Below are 20,820 nucleotides of genomic sequence, written 5' to 3' on the forward strand. Positions count from 1 at the left end.
CACAGCAAGCAAGAATGAATCGGCCCAAGCACTGGGGTCCCCGGGAATCTGCCCTTGGCCGGATAAGAGGTCATCGAGGCCTGAGGTTCCTCACTCCTTGGTCAAACAGAATTAAAACACAAGTCTCCTCTGCAATTAATAAATAATCGCCAAAGTCATGACATCGCTAATTAGATTATTAGAATTGGTTTCGGTCATACATAAGCCTCTTTCACACTTCAGTCTTTTTGCATCAGTCACAATCCAGCATTTTTAGAAAAAACGGATCCGTCACAGATTGTGACAAAACTGATGCGACGGATCCGTTTTTTCGCTGACGCCCCATCGCCCATAGGCGTCCATTATAGCAGACTATGGACAGCGACGGATCAGTCGTTGTCTGACTTTTCGGAGACAAAAAACGTTCCTAAGGATGTTTTTTCCGGCCAACGGACACCAACTTTCCGACGGACAAAACGGATGGCCATCCATCGCTAATACAAGTCCATAAGAATTTGCTGGATCAGTTTTTTTCTAAAAACGACAGATTGTGACTGATGCAAAAAGACTGAAGTGCCTTAATGGCCTTTTTCAGGAACATGCTATTCTCACTCATATGACTAGTAAAATAAGGTTATATTTTTCTCCTTTGGCATAATTGCACCCAGGCTTTATTCTCAGTCCTATTTTCCAGAATTTTTTCCACTGTGCTGCCCTATATACACTTACCTCCCTTGTATGTTTTCTGGTATAAAAAAAAAAAAAAAAAAAACCTCTTTCTTGTACATTAAAGTAAAAATTGGCAAATTGCCGCATGATTATGTACCACAATTATGTGTACCCAAAGAACAACTGATCCTACAATAATATACACATTTCTGGATAAATAGAATACCGAAAGAAAGAATGGAAGCTAATGCGACCTAATAAAGTTGCATAAAATTAGTGATGAGCGAATGTGCTCGGATGAGGCGTTATCAGAGCATGCTCGAATGCCAAGTGTCATCAGTGTGCTCAAAAAATATGTTCGAGATCCCACGGCTGCATGTCTCGTGGCGGTTAGGCAATCCCTGCAGGTGTTGAGGCCGTCAAACAGCAAACTGTTAGAACACGAGCATGCTCTGAAGACACCTTATCCGAGCACGTTCATTCTTCACTAATACATGGAGTTTCTTTTATCATAAAATCATCATTAAAAGTATAATTTTATAGGGAGAAAGTGACGATACCACACCAGCCAGGGGGCAAAATGTTGCATAAAGGAATTTCTTCAATAGCAGTCGAAATAGCATTCACAACTGCATGTAAACACCATTACACAAATCATTAAATAGCATAATAAGGTATCACAGTTTATGAAAGCCCTTTGGTGAATAAAGGGTTATACAGGCAAAATTCAAAGGTAAAGTGTAGATACAATGAGATCAAGAGTTGTGATTAAAGAAATGAGATGAGTTACATACAATCATGGGTATATAATAAATCAAAAAGAATAATAAGGCTGGGTTCACATTGCGTTCTGGGTATGTGTTTAGCGCATCCGTTACATAGCGGCACTAACACTATGTAACGGATGCGTTAACGCACCCATTGGCCACAATTATAGTGACGCATCCTAACTCATGCCTAATTCGACGTGCGTTAGCGATAATGCGTTACTTTGTGACGCACCCGAGAACGCGGTCTACCGTGTGTCGGGTTTAACTCACAGCGAACAGACGCATTCGCTGTGCAAAGACCTGTATGGCAACAAAATGCTACCATGCGTTAGCGCATACTGCTAGGTGCACAAACGGTGTCAAAAATGACATCTGTGTTAACGCATCCATTTAACAGATGCCACTAACGCAATGTGAACCTAGCCTAAGAGAAAATCTTATTTATAACAAGACATATGCAGAGATGAAGTAGAAAGTATGGTATATAGTGAAGTTACGCCTGTAACAGTCATCTGGCCAGTCAGAAGGATAACGTTCCCAGATTCCCAAAAAGAAACATCACAGTGAATGCACAGACACGAGTAAAATGCAAACATACAACCTGGTGGTGGGAGGAAGGTTACCTCAACGCATGTTTCATGTTGGCTTCTCCGGGGGCAACAACACTCCGTGTGGTACTCACTGTCGCTTTCTCTCCATAAAATTATGGTATCCTTATAATAATGCTTTTATGGTAAAAAAAAATTCTCAATAAAATTTATTTTTATGCATCTTTTAATAGGTTGCATTTGCTTCCAATCTTTCTTTGGGTATTCCCACAATTATGTGGCATTAACGCACCATGGGAAGTCGGAGCTTTGAGGGTGTGTGCACACGTTGCGGATTCTGCTGCGGATCCGCAGTGGATTTGGCCCTGCGGATGCGCAGCAGTTTCTGCTGCGGTGTACAGTACCATCTAAGGCAATGCAAAATGAAAAACGCAGTGAACACGGTGCGGAATTTTCCGCGTGGATTTGCTGCGGTTTTAAATCCGTAGCATGTCACTTCTTTATGCGGATTCCGCAACGGTTAGCTCCATGACAGGTGTCAAACCGCAGGGGAAAACCGCAGGCTAATCCGCAGATAAACCGCAGGTCTTTTGACCTGCGGATTTAGATAAATCCGCGTGGAAAATTCCGCAGCAGAATCCGCAACGTGTGCAAACACCCTGAATCTGCTGCCAATGTCCTGTTTGCCGCACAGTCTGTCCGTACTCAAAGTGGTTGTCCATGCTTAAACTACAAGTCTGCAGTCACTATGTGACTATAGACTTGCAACTCCTCACATTGCACGGCAAGTATGCATACTACCGACCACATTCCAACTAGATGGGCGCAGCCTCTCTCAATGTAAGCATTCTGAGCGAGGCCAGAAACAGTCTAGTTGGAATGTGGCCAAAAGTATGCATATCAAACTCTTGCCATTACATGACGGCTGGCATCAGAGAATCCTCACCGTGCGCATTGTTTGCGATGTGAGGATTCACAAGTGTACATACAGAGTGACTGCAGACTTGTAGATTAAGACCAGACAAGCCTTTTAAATTTCTCAAATAAGACATCTCTGATCTAAGCTAATCTGATAAAAATGGGTATCTGTACCACCTCACAGCTTTCAGACACCAAGTGGTAGTCTGCAGGACTGTGTATTCAAGTCTGGATGCAGTATGTTATTCAAGATCAACATACATACAGGTGCTAGTACACACTTCAGGTTCTGTTTACGGATGTAGTTTTGAAGCCAAATCTAGCGGTGGATCATTAAGAGACAGAAAGGAGAAAGGAGCGTTACTACCAATTATGCATTTTGAATCCACCGCTGGTTTTGGGATAAAAAAATAAATTAAAAAAAACAGCATAAAATAAGTATAAAAACTTGAAATGTGTATTAACATCCTAAAGTGTTTCCTTAGAAAATGATCTTTTAAAAATGGCGCAGTGATGCAAACATTATTTTTAGATCTTACCTTAACTGGCTTCTTAGGCCAGGATACCACAGGTATCCCAGAAATGGCTAGATTTTGGTCATCATCTGCATGGTCTTTCAGCACAGTCTGCAACAAAAATAACTTAACCCTCAGCATCAAAATGCATGCATTTCTATAATGCCTAATAAGTCACAATCAGATGTGCGCACAGACAATGACTACAAAATATGCTTCTGAACAATAACAGGGCAAATTGTAACACAGATTTTCTGAAGAATAATTCCACACGTACTATACAAGTTGTGCTCAAAAATTTGCATACCCCGGCAGAATTTTTGCTTTCTTGGCCTTTTTTCAGAGAATATGAATGATAACACCAAAACTTTCTCCACTCATGGTTAGTGGTTGGGTGAAGCCATTTATTGATCCCAGCAAAGAGCAAACAGATGAACGGCAAACTATAGCACACAAATCACCATATTAACAGACGGAGCTATTTATCTGAAGTATTGCAGTATCTATTCCAGTCAAAAAATGGAGGTGCTTGCATGAAAAAACATGAATATTTCAATGTGAAATGAAAAAAGAAGAAATATGCAATGCCAATGTTTTCTCACTGCTGCATGTATTGATCTGTCACTAATTTGCATGGTTTTCTAGATATTCTGAACAGAACGTCCAAGGGGGGGGGGGGGGGTGTTATGGCATTGAAATGAGAACTAGTCGTAACCTCCTACTCTACTCCCTCCTCACTAATTTCACTTTCCATAGATCACTGTTCACCGTGTGTCTGGGGGAGGAGCAGCTGGGTGGTCTGCTCTCTGCAGTGAGGCTGCTGGAGGGGAAGAATTCCTTACTGTGTGATGAGGGCTTCTTCATGTGGACAGGGAGGGCCTGTAGCTATGGAGGGTGGGGTTGTTTCTATAGACGGCATGTTTGGAGTAGAGTAGGAGGTTACGACTAGTTCTCATTTCAATGCCATAACACACCCCACCTTGGACGTTCTGTTCAGAATATCTAGAAAACCGTGCAAACTAGTGACAGAAAGTAAATTACTTGTTGTCATAATTCTGCAGCCCAGATATGTACTGAGATTATGTGAGAAGCCTGGACAACCCCTTTAAGCTAATCCCCTCACCTGGACCCGTAGAAGCGAGTAATCGCGAAACGGCCGTTGTCCGGCACCTCCCTCCCCTAGCATTCCTCTAACGTCCTGCATGTCCATATATCTGTTGATGGAATTCATGTGAAATAAAGACGCACAGTTTTTCAGCTTTATTGGTGAGTGCTGCATATTTCTTCTTTTTTCATTTCACATTGAAGCCATTTATTGTCAAACTACTGTTTTTTCTCTTTTTAAATCATTGGATCGTTGTCATGTTGGAACGTTCTAGTACGTCCCATGCCCAGCTTCCAGGCTAATGATTGCGAAGAAAGCAAAAATTCTGCGGGGGTATGTAAACTTTTCAGCACAACTGCACCTCCCAAACCACTAGCATACAGTGCTACAACAATGGAGAAAGTTATACTCTACATATATGAAATTCAGATAGAGAGTCTGGGTTCACACGCTTTGTCCTCTTATAATATGATAAATTATTGCAACACTATGTTGATCGTTGTGGTTGGATTAGGACTCTGCTATTTGCAAAGTGCGATGATTAGCATCACAGAAGTTTTCTCCACAAACGAGCCTTAGTAACGGTGCAGCCGAAAATGTCCACCCAAACCAATACATTGGTTTTTAAAAAAAAAACAAAAAAAAAAAAACAACGAGTGACCTTTCCTAGCATCCTATTATCAATTCAACAGTACAAATGCATATTACAAGGCCAACAGTATGGGTTTATTTACTCATGTGTTTTTTGTTCGTTTTTTTTAAAGTCTCACCCACAATGTTGATACTCTCAGGGTTGATTCACATGAACGATTTTTCCATGTACGAAAAAAGCAGACAGATTACAGATTATTCTAATCAGACTTTGGTTTGAGCGTCATACTTTTTTTTCGTACATTGAGAAAAAGAAAAAAGTTTCTCCACTCTGACAGTGCATGAAAATCAGACCCATAGACTTCCACTGCCTATTTTGATCTGATGCTCAGAACAAAATAGAGTACGTCTCTGATATATTCCACAAACAACTCAATCTAAGGGGAAAAAAAACCCCGACAAGCACAGCCCCGCAGAATATCAGATACGAGTGCTATTTGTGAAAACTCATGGATCTTCCTTACCTGACCTATCACAATTAACGACATCACGCTTTACCCCATACCAGAAGTCCGCTGCCTCGGAGGAACCCTTGACTCAGTCCTGTCCTTCAAATTGCACATTCAAGCTCTTTTTACTTCCTGTCACCTCCAGCTCAAAAATATTTCCAGAATACGTCCTTTCCTCAACCCTCAATCTACTAAAATGCTTGTGCAAGCCCTCATTATCTCCCGCTTCGACTACTGCAACATCCTTTTCTGTGGCCTCCCTGCTAACACCCTCGCACCTCTCCAGTCCATCCTTAACTCTGCTGTACTACTAATTCATCTCTCTCCTCGCTACTCCTCCACTTCTCCCCTCTGCAAATCTCTTCACTGGCTCCCATTCCCTCAGCGAATCCAGTTCACATTACTAATACGGACCTACAAAGCCACCCATAAACTGTCTACTGAATTTGTCTCTGAACTAATCTCCCAATATCTTCCCTCACATAATCTTCGGTCCTCCCAAGATCTCCTCTCCTCCACACTTATTCGCTCCTCACCCAACCGCCTTCAAGACTTACCCTGAATATCCCCATCCTCTGGAATTCTTTGCCCCAACACGTCCGACTATCAACCACATTCGGATCCTTCAGACGGAACATGAAAACCCACCTCTTCAGGAAAACTTACAGCCTGCAATGACCCCCGGCTGCCTCATCATCACTACTGGAGCTACCGCATGACCAACACCGGACCTGCTGCAACCCCCCAACCTACTGTCTCCTTCCCCACCATCCTGTAGAATGTAAGTCCGCAAGGGCAGGGTCCTCTCCCCGCTGTATCAGTCTGTCATTGTTAGTTTACTGTAAGTGATATCTGTAACGAGTAGCAAGAGTGGACCCTCTGGGTCACGGTACCGGGATCCCTGGGGCGAGCTGGCCAGGTGGTGCCGACCCCTATACTGGGACCATTAGGAGCAGGCCCCAAGGAGTCGAATACCGTGACACCTGATACCAAGAGGGGCGGTTCTGGTGTAGATGAGACAAACAAGGTAGAGGGTCGGGAGCGACCGGAGTCAGGAGCGACCAGACGGGGCCAGAGTACCGTACGGAAGGCACACGATAATCAGGCGCCTCCATGAGGGAGGAGCCGCCAGATATACCCTGTGCTGGAGCTTGATTGGTGATTGCTCCACTGGAGGGGTGCAGAAGGGGTTAAGTGAGGAGAGGGGCGCGCGCCCGCGGCCTAAGGCGCATACCTGGAGCAGGACAAGAAGAGGAACCCTCGTGCTGAATCCCCCGGGCGGCAGGACGGGAGGCTGAAGGTGTCACGCGGCGGCCAGAGTGGTAAGCGGGGATCCGAGGGGGATCCCTGGGAGCAGCAGCAGGAAGAGCGGGACCCGGTGAGACAGGTGACGCAGACCCTGACCTGACAGGCGGCGCCGGCGTGACAATATCTGTAATTTGTATGTAACCTCTCCTCATGTACAGCACCATGGAATCAATGGTGCTATGTAAATAATAACAACTACGGAAACTCGTATGAGAAAATCGGACGGGTGATAGAATCCTAATAGGCAGCGGATTATCCACCTGGAAAATAAACTGCGTATATACCCCATGTTGACATAACCTACGCTCAAGCCCACAGGATACACAATGATGTAGGAAACTTGCTGATCATGCGCAGTCTCCCTGTCCCTATGGCATGCAGATGCTGCTTCATCTGCATGTTATAGAAGCGATCAGCCTGCAAAAAATGATTGTCCTATACACTCCCTGACAGAAGTTATGTCGCTTATCCATGTTATGTAAATAAAAGCTTATAACCGGACGTTAAATTCATCCATTGGTTGTATAAATGTATTCTTTTGAAAGCTGAAATCCTCCGAAATGTGTTTTAGGTTATAAGCTTTTATGTACATAACATGGATAAGCGACATAAATTCTGTCAGGGAGTGTATTGTGGGACTAAGTAAAAAAGTTAGGAAAAAGTAAAAAAAAAAAAAAATTTTAAATACTGTAATTGTAAAAATATTTTTAAAAAAAATTCAAAACTAATAAAAAAAAAAAATCAATAAATATTCTATCAATAAATAAATAATTGAATGGAAAGAAAATCTAAACAATAAAAGTACACATTTATTTGGTATCGCCGCGTCCGCAATGACCTGACCTATAAAACTGCCCCACTAGTTAACCCCTTCAGAGAAAACCATTAAAAAAAACAATGCTTTATCACACCACTGAACAAAAAGTAGAACAGGTGTTCAAAAAGACGGATATAAATAAACATGGTACAGCTGAAAACGTCATCTTGTCCCGCACAAAAATAAGCTGCCATGCAACTCCATCAGCGAAAAAATAAAGTTAAAGAGAATCTGTCACCCTTTTTTTGCCCTATTAGTTGTTGGCATAGACATCGGGGGCTTATCTACAGCATTCTGTAATGCTGTAGATAAGCCCCCGATGTAACCTGAAAGAGAAGAAAAACACATTATGTTATACTCACCGAGGTGGGAGGAGCAGAATTCTGCGGTGTGCAGGCGCCAGACCTTTCCTGACGCCTGCGCACTGCAGGACTCTGCTCTGCCCTCAACAGGGCAGAGCAGTGCGCTTGCGCCGGAGCCATTACAGGACGGGAGAAGAGGACGTCATCGCATGAAGAAGGGAGGCGCCGGACGGGACGGCGACACCCATCGGACCGGACCGCCAACCTCCGTGAGTATAATATAACGTGTTTTTCTTCTCTTTCAGGTTACATCGGGGGCTTATCTACAGCATTACAGAATGCTGTAGATAAGCCCCCGATGTCTATGCCGGCAGCTGAAAGGCCAAAAAAAGGATGACAAATTCCCTTTAAGGCTGTCAGAATAAAATGCTGACGTTTTTATTGGTACCATTTTCAGGCACATGACGTTTTATGATCGCTTTTTTATTCCGATTTTTGGGAGGCAGAATGAACAAAAACCAGCAATTCATGATTTTTTTTTTTTTTGGGGGGGGGGGTGTTTATACTAATCCGCATGTGGTAAAATTGATAAAGCAGTTTTATTATTTGGGTTAGAACGATTATAGCAATACCACATTCATATTTTTTTATGTATTGGCGCTTTTATGCAATAAAAACTTTTATATAAAAATAATTATTTTTGCATTGCTTTATTCTGCAAGCTGTAACTTTTTTATTTTTCCGGTGATGGAGCTGTATGGTGGCTTGTTTTTTGCGGGACAAGATTACGTTTTCAGCGGTACCATGTTTATTTATATCAGTCTTTTTGATTGCGTTATTCCACTTTTAGTTCGGCGGTATGATAAAGCATTTTTTTTTGCCTTGTTCATTTATGGCATTGACTAAAGGGGTTAACTAGGGGGACAGTTTTATAGAGCAGGTGGTTACGGACGCGGCGATACCAAATATGTGTACTTTTATTGTTTAGATTTTTTATTAAAATATTTATTTAGTGATAGAATAAAAATTGATTTTTTTAATATTTTTACAATTAAATTTTTTTTTTTACTTTATTATAACTTTTACACTTTGCCCCTCTATGGGACAATCATTTTTTGCAGGCTGATCACTTCTATAGCATGCAGAAGAAGCAGCATCTGCATGCTATAGAAGTTGTCAGCGCTGTACTGACACTGAGAGACTTCCTGATCACGCACTGTGCATGACCAGGAAGTTTCTTAGCTCTTGTAACCCGGATGACGACATCTGGTTACCATGGCAGCAAATAGGACCTCGCATCACGCCACGGGGTCTCCGATCCAAAGGAAGAGGGGCTGTTAGCCCTTTGCCTGCTCCTGAAATGCTGTGATCGTGTTCAATTGCAGCATTTCGGGGGTTAAGTATAGGGAGCAGTCTGTGACCGTTCCTGGCACTTAGTGCCGGGTGTCAGCTGTGAGAATCAGCCGACACCCGGCTGCACACCACCCATGTGCACGGCCCATCGCTATGACATACTATACTGTCCATGGTCAAATTGTGGCGGGTTACATGGACGGTATAGTACGTCAGATGGCAGAGGGGTTAATATAAAAAAAAAAAGAATTAGCCTCATTGCTAAATGTCATAACAAGAAAAAAAATTACATTTTTTTGGTCGCCGCTACATTGCATTAACTGGCGATTAAAAGACTGTATCTACTCTAAAATGGTATCAATAAAGTCAGGTCGCCGCGCGCCCTCACCCAGCCCAAGGTCACCAAAAATGGAGACACTACAGGTCTCTGAAACTGGTGCTTAACAAGCTTTGGAAGATTTATTCACCACTTAAATAAGAAAAGAACCTAGACATGTTTGTTGTCTACGAATTTGTAATGACCTTTAGCATTTAGGGGACATGGTAAAAAAAAACCCCCACTGTGGAATTGCACTTTTTTGCAATTTCACCACACTTGGAATTTTTTTCCCGTTTTGCAGTACACAAAATGTTAATAACCAATGGTGTGGTTCAAAAGTACAACTTGTCCTGCAAAAAACAAGCGCCCTCACATGGCCTTATTGACGGAAAATTTAAAAAGTTATGGTTCTGGGAAGAGGGGGACGAAAAACAGAAATTCAGAAACTGAAATACCCCTGGTCATTAAGGGGTAAAGGTAAAAATCACTAAAGGGTATGTGCACACGTATGCGTTTTTTTTTTCATGTTTTTACCAAATAACACTGAAAAACGCTTAAAAGAAGCATCCCATTCATTTTGATGAATTCCGCACTTTTTGTGCATATTGATGCGTTTTTTTCCGCAAAGAAAAACGCAGCATGCTCATTAATTTCGTGGAAAATTTTGTATTTCTAGCTATTTTCTATAGGCTGGGACCGTTCCAGAAAAAAACGCATTAAAAATGCGGGGGTTTTGCGCAAAAACGCGCGGAAAAAAAAACACGTTTTCTGGGAAGGAGTCCGGTTTTCATGCAGAAATTTTCTGCATACGTGGGTATATAGCCTTAGTGTGTTTTCCCAGAGATGGAATATATTTGAGATTTTGGTGTGTAAAATCTGCCACATTTTACAGACCAGTTTAAACAGCAGACAAAAAGGCAGCACCACTTACCTGCCCAGATCTAGGAACAAATGCACTGCAGGGTGCAGCCAGCCCATATAGCAAGACGATAGCAACACAGGTGCAAAATACCAGATCAACAGCCACTCTCCTCCTACCCATTCCTGTGGGGGTGACTGACCAGTATACAAATGCACAATAAAGGCCGGCGTAGGGCGTTGTTCACACAAGGGTACTGCACATTGTCTGGTTCACAGCCTATTAGTCACGCCCCTACTTTTCGATTAGGAGGTCCCCACACTAAACGAATTATCAAAGCCACTCAGGGTATGTGCTGCGTTGTATAGTACCATTAAAGTGGATGAGAATTTAAAAACGCTGTCCACATGCTGCGGATTTAAATCCACAGCTTGTCAATTCTTTATGCAGATCCGCAGCGTTTTGAGACCTGCTCCTTTATAGAAATCCGCACTAAATCCGCAGGTAAAACGCAGGTCATTTGACCTGTGGATTTAGCCAAATCGGCGCGGAAAAATCCGCAGGGTAATCTGCAATGTGCACACGCTGCGGTTTTTACTGCGGTTCCGCTGCGGTTTTTGCCCTGCAGTTCCACAGACATAGTAACCCTATGGGTTTTCAAAACCGCTGTGCTCACGCTGTGTTTTTTTCCGCGGTTTATAAACCGCAGCATGTCAATTGTTTCTGTGGATTCCACTGTGGTTTCACTCCTTTAACATAGTAGAGGTGTGAAACCGCAGCACAACCGCAGGTCAATTTACATGCGGTTTTACCTGCGGTTCCGCGGGGAAAAACCCGCAGGTGATTCCGCAGTGTGTGCACATAGCCTTAAAGTCTCCAAAAATTTGTTTTAAACAGCAGACAAAAAGGCAGCAACACTTACCTGCCCAGATCTTGGAACAAATGCACTATAGGGTGCAGCCAGCCCATAAAGCAAGATGTTAGCATCACAGGTGCAAAATACCATATTATTCCTGGAGACCAGCCAGTGACACAGATTTTCTTGTTCACAAGACCGTAGAATACAAGCACCAGCGTTTCATCCACAAAACGCTTTTTTTCCCCTCATTTGTAATGTGTGTGCAATTCATATGCAACTAGTTAGTTTTTTTACATCAGCAATTAATTATTTTACAAGACTATTTAACCTCTTAATGTCCATTGACGGACACAGCCCGTCATGGCCGGGTGTAAGTTACCGCACCATGACGGCCTGTGTCCGTCATGCCTTTGAACTGCCACTGCGTGTAAACACAGTAAACCTCATCGGGCAGAAGATGCTGTCCCTCCCGGTCAGTGCAGGACATCAGCGTTGCCGGTGGCTGAGCTTCCTGCACGAACAGCCAGGAGTGGCGTCCGCGCTACCCATGGCTGTTAACCCCCTGATTGCTGCGATAGCAGCGTTCAGGAGGGAGGCAGAGGATCGAGGGCTCCCACTGCCTTCAGATGGGTGTCCCTGCGATTATCGCGGGGACCCATCTCTGCCATGACGACCCCCGGGTCATCCAGCCACGGAAAGCCCCTGAGACCATGAACACAGCATGGTCTCAGAAGCTTTCTGCATAGGTATAATACATTGCAATGCTGAAGTATTGCAATGTATTATACCATCAATTAAAAGTCAAAAAGTGAACGTCCCATAAAGGGACTAGGTAAAAAAAATTTTTTTTTAAATATGTTAGAAAAATTAAAAATATTTATAAAAAAAAAAATCAATTCCCCTTTTATGTAAAAAAAAAATTAAAATAAACGTTTGGTATCGCCGCGTCCGTAAACATCAGATCTATAAAAGTATCACACTAGTTAACCCCTTCAGTGAACACCGTAAAAAAAACCCACAAAATAAAAAATAATGCTTTATCATTATACCGCTTGGAAAAAGTGAAACAAAAAGCAGTCAAAAAGACGAATATATATAAAAATAGTATAACTGAAAACACAATCTTGTCCCCCAAAAGACAAGCCGCCATACAGGTCCATCAGTAGAAAAATAAAAAGTTATAGCTCTCAGAATAAAGCGATGCAAAAATAATTTTTTCTACAAAAGTTTTTTTTGTATAAAAGTGCCAAAACATAAAAAAACATAAATGAGGTATCGCTGTAATCGTACTGACCCAAAGAATAAAACTGCCTTATCAATTTTACCTCACGCGGAAAGGAGAAAAAAAGATTAAAAAAAATCCTGAATTTATGGTTTTTGTTCATTCTGCCTCCACAAAAATCAGAATAGAAAGCGATCAAAAAAATGGGCCCGAAAATGGTACCAATAAAAATGTCAGCTCGTCCCGCAAAAAATAAGTCCTCACATGACTCTGTGGGCCAAGATATGGAAAGATTATAGCTCTCAAAATATGGTGATGCAAAAACTATTTTTTGCAATAAAAAGCGTCTTTGAGCGTGCCAACACATAAAAACCCGCTATAAATAGTAAATCAACCCCCCCCCTCCCTTCATCACCCCCTTAGTTAGGGAAAAATAATAAAATTAAAGAAAATGTATTTTCCAGTTAGGGTTAGGGCTGGGATTAGCGTTAGGGGTGTGTTGGGGTTAGGGTTGGAGTTAGAATTGGGGGTTTCCACTGTTTGGGCACATCAGGTGCTCTCCAAACGCAACATGGCGTCTGATCTCAATTCCAGCCAATTTTGCGATGAAATAGTCAAACGGCGCTCCTTCCCTTCCAAGCTCTGCCATGCACCCAAACATTGGTTGCCCCCAACATATAGGGTATCAGCATACTCAGGACAAATTGCACAAAAAATTTTGGGGTCCAATTTTCAATTTTTACTGTTACCCTTAGGAAAATAAAAAAAATCGTGGGCAAAAGATCATTTTTGTGGAAAAAAATGATTTTTTTATTTTCACGGCTCTACGTTAACTTCTGTGTAGCACTTGGGGGTTCAAAGTGCTCACCACACAGCCAGTTAAGTTCCTTGGGGGGGGGGTCTAGTTTCCAAAATGGGGTCACTTATTGGGGGTTTCCACTGTTAGGGTACATCAAGGGCTCTCCAAACGAGACTTAGCCTCCGCTCTCGATTCCATCCAATTTTACGTTCAAAACCTCAAACGGCGCTCCTTCCCTTCCGAGCCCAGCCGTGCTCCTAAAGAGTGGTCTTCCTCAACACATGGGGTATCGTTGTACTCAGGAGAAATTGCACAACAAATATTGTGGTTTATTTTCTCCTGATACCCTTGACAAAATAAAAAAAATGGTGTTCGAAGTAAAAAATTTTGTGAAAAATGTTTACTGTTAAATTTTTCCTTCCACATTGTTTCAATTCTTGTGAAGCACCTGAAGGGTTAATAAAGTTCTTGAATGGAGTTTTGAGCAGCTTGAGGGGTGCAGTTTTTAGAATGGTGTCACGTTTGGGTATTTTCTGTCACATTGACTCCTCAAAGTGACTTCATATGTGAGGTGGTCCCTAAAAAAATGATTTTGTAAATTTTGTTGAAAAAATGTGAAATCGCTGGTCAAATTTTAACCCTTATAACTTCCTAACAAAAAAAAAAAAAAACTTTCCAAAATTGTGCTAATGTAAAGTAGACATATGGGAAATGTTATTTGTTAAGTATTTTGTGTGACATAACTCTGATTTAACGGTATAAAGATTAAAAGTTTGAAAATTGCAAAATATTAGAAATTTTCACCATATTTCCATTTTTTTCATAAATAAATGCAAATTATAGCGAAGAAATTTTAATCACTAAGATGAAGTACAATATGTCACGAAAAAACAATCTCAGAATCAGTGGGATCGGTGGAAGCGTTCCAGAGTTATAACAACTTAAAGTGACAGTGGTCAGATTTCAAAATTAAGGCCTGGTCACTAACCTACAAAGTGGTTTGATCCTTAAGGGGTTAATGTCCTAAATTAAAGATCTGCAATGTATCAGTAAAAAAAATTGATGCTATTCAGTGACTCCATATGGCATTAGACTTTTTTTTTTGCTCACCCAAAAATGTGAGACTGGAATGTGAGAGTTTCATCTGAAACAGGGAAGAAATTAGTGCGGGCTGTGATTTTTTTTTTTTCTCGCGCAGATTCGGCCACTGAATGCAAATGCATTTTTTTTAAGCTGTAGATTTTCCTCATCTCATTCAAGTCTTTGTTTAATGCAAGAGAAATTGACATGTTGCAGTTTGAAGAAGAGAGAGAAAGGAAAAAAAAAAAGCACAGGTGAGATTGGAAAAATTGAACAAAAAACTTCATAGCTATTAAATTAGCACCACAAAATATCAGATGCCCCTCATGGAGGAAGCCTATTTGGCGAAACGGCGCTGTCAGGGGCGGCTGTGGGCGCTTCTCTAAGAGGCATTGCACATGTAAGTGAAGGACTTTTTTTTTTTTTTTTTTTTTTTATAATGTGGTGGCTAGCAAGTGTATTGCAGTAATGGAAATTCCCCTCACCTTTCTGGACTTGCATTATGTGCTTCTTTTGTATCGCAGCAATTAAATACACATGATCTGAAACATTGCTTTTGGTACTAGAGCTTGTAGTGCTGTGGATACAATTAATTCTCATTATGTGGAGATTGGACCAGTTGAAAAAAATGTTTTAGATCCAGTGTGGGATTCACAGAAATAATCTCTTGATAATATGCATCTGATAATTTGTGGTGCTAATTTAATAGCTATGAAGTTTTTTGCTCAATTTTTCCAATCTCATTGAGAAATCATTGGTATTAGTCCTGTATATAATTTTGTCCTCACAGTGTTTCTTTATATGTACCCATGGCACTAATTTATGTGTACTTACCTTGTTGAGTATGAATTTTGTGAAAATTGTTACGTAATAAACATTGTTGTAATTTTATTCTATGCCTCTCTTTCTGCCATTTATTGGTGGTGGATATGGGATTTTCATAATCATTATTGAGGTGGTGAAAAAAATATTCAGGACATCTGCTTGACATTACAAATACTGGGGTAAAAAACTCACCAAATACTCAATGTGTGCACATGGCCTTAGGCTGGAGTCACACTAACTATTTAAAATCTGTCCAATTTTGTTCCTGCAAACTCAAACTTTCAAAGCTGAAATCTCATCTCTCAAGATCTTGATGCTGAGATCTCCATCTGCGCATGCACCGCCAGGCACCCCCTCATCCCAGCCTGCAGCAACGGTACCGGTAAGGTATGTACGCATAAGACGCACCCCCATTCCCCCCCCCCCCCCAAAAAAAAAAAATAAAAAATTGGGGGGGAAAAAAGTGAGTCTTAAAATCCATAAAATACAGTAGTTTCTCAAGATACAGACAGACCAATCTCAGCACAACCTGGACTTACTACAGGAAAGTCTATGACTCAATGCCACACCCATGGATATGTGAATGCAATGTCAACTGGAAATTAAGAACCTTCCTCAGAAACTCAATGGGGCTATCGAGTACAACATTGGAAGTCAACTCAAGACAACTAGCACAAGCATATACCAAGGTGATGCACTGTCCCCATTGCTGTTCTGCATAGGCTTGAACTCCCTCAGTCAGACAATTACAGAGTCAGGCTATGAATACAAGTTCAAGAATGGAAGCACCATCATCCACCTCCTCTACATGGATGATATCAAGCTGTATTCAAAAAACGAACGAGACATCAATTCACTGATCCACCTAACAAAGATCTACAGCGAAGACAACGGGATGTCTTTCGGACTGGAGAGGTGCGCCCAGTTGGTAATAGAGGCAAGGTAGTCAAGACTGATGGAGTGGAATTAATTACCAGCAGGGCACACAGCAGATGTAAAGACATGCTACAAGTAATCTCAGCATCCCACAGGGATACAGTAACCATGATGAGGAGGCTAAGAGAGCAGCAACATCCAAATATCATCAAGGGTAAGACAGGTCCTGAAGAGCCAGCTCAATGGGAAGAATAAAAACTGTGCCATCAATACATATGCCCTGCCAGTTATCAGATGCCTTGCTGGCATAGTGTGCTGGCCAAAAGAAGAGATGGAAACTGCAGATGTGAAGACACGAAAGCTCCTCACAATGCATGGAGGTCTCCACCCTAAGTCTAACACCCAAAGATTGTATACCAACAGAAAGGAGGGTTGTCGGGGTTTGATAAGCATCCAATGCACCATCACGGATGAAAGTATCGAGGAATGCATCCAAAAAATGGCACCAAAAGATGAGATACTGAGAGAATGCCTAAGGCAGCAACAACAACAGATCTGGAAGGAAGAACAGGAGCATGAACCAGACATTGTGATAGTAGACAATGATTAGAAGAGAGCAATGATAATAGATGTGGCAGTGCCAAGTCACAGCAATTTCAGAAAGAAGGAATATGAGAAGCTGGAGAAATACCAGGGCCTCTAAGGAGAACTGGAGAAGATGTGGAAGGTGAGGGCAACAGTGATTCCAGTGGTGATGACAGGAGCACTTGGAGCCAGGGCTATGGAGTCGGTAAGCCAAACCTCCAACTCCTCAATTTCCGTGACACCGACTCCACCAAAATGGGCTCCGACTCAGACTCCACAGCTCTGCTTGGATCAATGACCCCTAAGTTGGAAGAATGGCTACAACAGATCCCAGGAGCAACATCTAAACTCTCTGTCCAGAAAAGTGCAATGCTCGGAACCACTTAGATCCTGCACAGAACACTCAAACTACCAGGCCTCCCACGGTTCACTGGCTGTGAACTCACATGACCTGTCTGACGGCACCACGAGCAGGAGAACTTTCTCAGGCTCGCAGTGCCATCACATAGCTAATCGTAGTTCACAGAGAGACAATTAGCACACGGTGCTCAGTGTCTACTGGATGTACGTAAGGCTGATGATTTTACTGTACAAGGCACATGAATTGCCAGCTTTTCAAATGCGATCATGGTGTAAAAATTGGACAGCAGTCGCATGATCCGAGTGCTATGCGATTTTTTTTTTTTCTCGCACACATTGACTTCTATTGCATTGCGGTATGCGATCCGATTTCCGATTACAATCGGAGCATGCTGCAACTTTTTTCCAGTCAGATCGTGATCAGATCTGGAAAAAAAACAAAAAAAAAAACACAGAATACACAATGAAAGAATAACAGTGGTCCGAATGCAATCCAATGTTTTATCGGATTGCATTCGTCCAATTTCATCTCACGTGGGAATGAGCCCTTAGAAGAAGTGGCAGGGTGAAAAGTGCCACGGAGTCCTATCTTGAGCTGCCACAACCTAGTAAATATGCCTGTTTGGCTGATATTAGGAATGCAGGCCCAGGACTTGGATTGCTACAGCAGGACGTCGATCCTAGCAACCAGGAAAACGACTGCTGTAGGACGGAGAGAAATAGGACTGCAGCAAAGCCCAGACAGATGTTAATGGAAAGGAACTCTATAATTAAGCGGACAGAGAGGGTCATCTGCCCCTGTCAGTGAATGACGAACAGTGTGTTGTCTGCCAGGTGCTCAAGTTCGACTTATTGCGGATTGGAAAGACAGATTGCTAGGTGGGGCTTGGAAAAACACAGCGGCCATGGTATACATTGGAACCAATGACAAAGTTAGAGGGAGGTGAAAGGTCCTTAAAAATGATTACAGGGAACTAGGAGAGAATCTGAAGGCCAGGACCTACAAGGTGATGTTTTCAGAAATACTGCTGATGCCACAAGCATTACTAGAAAGACAGCGGGAGCTTAGGGAGATAAATAAGTGGCTTAGAAATTGGTGCAGGAAGGGTTTAGGTTCATGGAGAACTGGGCCGAATGGTGGGTGCAGCTGTGCTTGGGGAAAAATGGTGAGACGGATGGAGGAGCTTTTAAATTAAGATCTGGGGGGAGGGAGGGTAGTTGTGCTAATAAGGTGATAGAAGAGAGAGTGAGACAGTAGGGGTCATGAAGATTTAGGAGGTCTGGGACATGCAAGGAAAATAGGGTGCAGAGTAGGAGAAATAAATGTGCTAATAGTATTAAATGTTTGCTGGCAAATGCAAGACGTCTTGCAAACAAAATGAATGAACTGGAGACTTATGAAAACCACAGAATAGGATGTGGTGGGCATTACGAAAACCTGGCTTGATAAAAGCCATGACTGGGTGACAAACTGAGCATTACACTACATTTAGAACGGACAGGAAATACAAAAAAGGTGGAGGGATGTGTATTTTTGTAAAATTCAACTTAAGACCAGTGTTCAATGACGACACTGGGGGGAGCTGCGCAATGTAGAGCAGTGGTTCCCAAACTCCAGTCCTTGCGGACCCCAACAGGTCATATTTTCAGGATTTCCATAGTGTTACACATGTGAGAGAATAGCTTAGTTACTCACCGATAACAGTGTTTCTCGGAACCCATGACAGCACCACAGAGAGGGGATCCGCCCTTCAGGGACAGGAACCTACAGATAAAAAGGGCGGTACCTCTCCTCCGCCTTCAGTTGATTACAGAGCATCAGAGGGTCTCCAGGTTAGTTAGACAACAGAAATATATGTACAGCATTATAATATTGCTTATTTTTCAGAAACACCGCGCCTAAACGGAAACACTCTACAAACAGTAAAACGTGCTCACCACACTCGTGAAGGGGAGGGGAATAAGCGGGTGCTGTCATGGGTTCCGAGAAACACCGTTATCGGTGAGTAACAAAGCTGTTCTCTCTCACCCATGACAGCACCATGGAGAGAATTACAGAGATTGGTAGCTTAGGGATGGACCACCACCTGAAGGACCCTTCTCCCAAAGGTCAGGTCAGACGTAGAGGCTAGATATCATCTATAGTGCCTGAAAAAGGTTGAAGGTGATGAACAGGTGGCCGCCTTACAGATTTGTTCTATTGATACCTCAGATCTTTCAGCCCATGAGGTCGCCATCACTCTTGTGGAATGGGCTTTCAACCCTTCTGGGATGGTATTTCCACTGGATGAATATGCCAGGGCAATCACATCCCTAATTCACCTTGCCAGGGTACTCAGATGCTTTGAGTCCCTTCTGAGGTCCCTGGACACATAAAAAGAGAGAGCCTTCCTTCCTATATTTTTTGGTGACCTCTAGATATTGTACTAAGCACCTCCTCATATCTAAGGTGTGAAATTTTTCTTCCCCCTTATTTTTAGGATTTGGGCAGAAGGAAGGAACGACTACCTCTTGGGACCTATGAAAATGTGATGACACTTTTGGTAGATAGGCCGGGTCAGGTTTTAAAATGACTCTATCCTCTAGAATTTTTGTGAAAGGCGGCCCCGCTGATAAAGCTTGAATATCGCTCACCCTGCGAGCTGATGTTAGTGCTACCAGAAGAACCGTTTTAAATGACAGAATTCTAAGGGATGCCGAGTGAATGGGTTCGAACGGAGGACCTTTCAGTGTGGACAGTACAAGATTCAGGTCCCATGGCGGAATCCTTTAACTAGCTATTGGCCTGGATCTGGTTGCGGCCTTAATAAACCATGCCAACCAAGGGTTACCCGCCACATCATGGTTCTAAAGAGCACCTAAAGCTGCTACTTGGATCTTTAATGTGTTTACCGCCAGACCCTGTTCTAAGCCCCTTTGTAGAAATTCTAGGATCTTATCGATCTGAACCCCGTCCTGAACCTTTACTCCAGAAGTGGATAAGAATTTTTTCCATGTTCTTCCGTATGCTCTCATCATAACCGGTTTTCTACTGTTTTGTAATGTAGTTATCAGGTTCTCTGAAAATCCTCTGACCCTCATCAGCGCCCTCTCAACTTCCATGCTGTTAAATGGAGGTTTATTGCCTGAGGGTGTAACACTGGGCCCTGCGATAGCAGGTCCGGGAGATCCGGTAAGATCCATGGGTCAGTTACCGAGAGCATTCTTAGCCAGGAGAACCAGGTTCTTTTGGGCCAGAAGGGGGCTATTAATATCATTCTTGCCCCGTCCTCCCTGACTTTTCTTAGCACTGCCGGGATAAGCATGATCGGGCAAAAGCGTATGTTAGACTCTGCGTCCATGGAAGCATAAATGCGTCCAGAGCTAGAGGATTCCCCCTGGGGTCTAGGGAGCAGAACGTTTCCACTTTTTTGTTTCTGAAGTCGGCAAACAGATCTATGTCCGGGGACCCCAACCTTTTTACAATCTGCCAAAAAACGGACCGCTTTAGGACCCATTCCCCCTGCCGTAATTGGGTGCTGCTCAGGAAGTCTGCCCTTTGATTTTCCGTGCCTCGGATGTGTAGTGCTGACAGGGATAGCAGGTTTGTCTCTGCTAGTTTTAGGACTCTGGAGGATGTGTCCATTAGGGCCCGGGACCTGGTTCCCCCCCG

General features: G+C 42.7%; 1 protein-coding gene across 5 annotated transcripts in view; it reads right to left on the minus strand.

Annotated features, from left to right (window-relative positions):
* Positions 1 to 20,820, minus strand: part of KDM2B (lysine demethylase 2B) — a 289,300-nt gene that overhangs the window by 117,944 nt on the left and 150,536 nt on the right. For 4 of the 5 annotated variants that reach the window (XM_073585982.1, XM_073585978.1, XM_073585977.1 and 1 more), the window contains one exon: positions 3,424 to 3,510. The exons of the other annotated variant lie outside the window; for it this stretch is intronic. In XM_073585982.1, the coding sequence (XP_073442083.1) occupies positions 3,424 to 3,510 (87 nt within the window). The remainder of the gene's footprint in view (positions 1 to 3,423; positions 3,511 to 20,820) is intronic. 5 annotated transcript variants of the gene reach the window in all.

Source organism: Dendrobates tinctorius, unplaced genomic scaffold, assembly GCF_039654945.1.
Source record: "Dendrobates tinctorius isolate UK_male_01 unplaced genomic scaffold, ASM3965494v1 ptg000090l, whole genome shotgun sequence".
Taxonomy (NCBI): domain Eukaryota; kingdom Metazoa; phylum Chordata; class Amphibia; order Anura; family Dendrobatidae; genus Dendrobates; species Dendrobates tinctorius.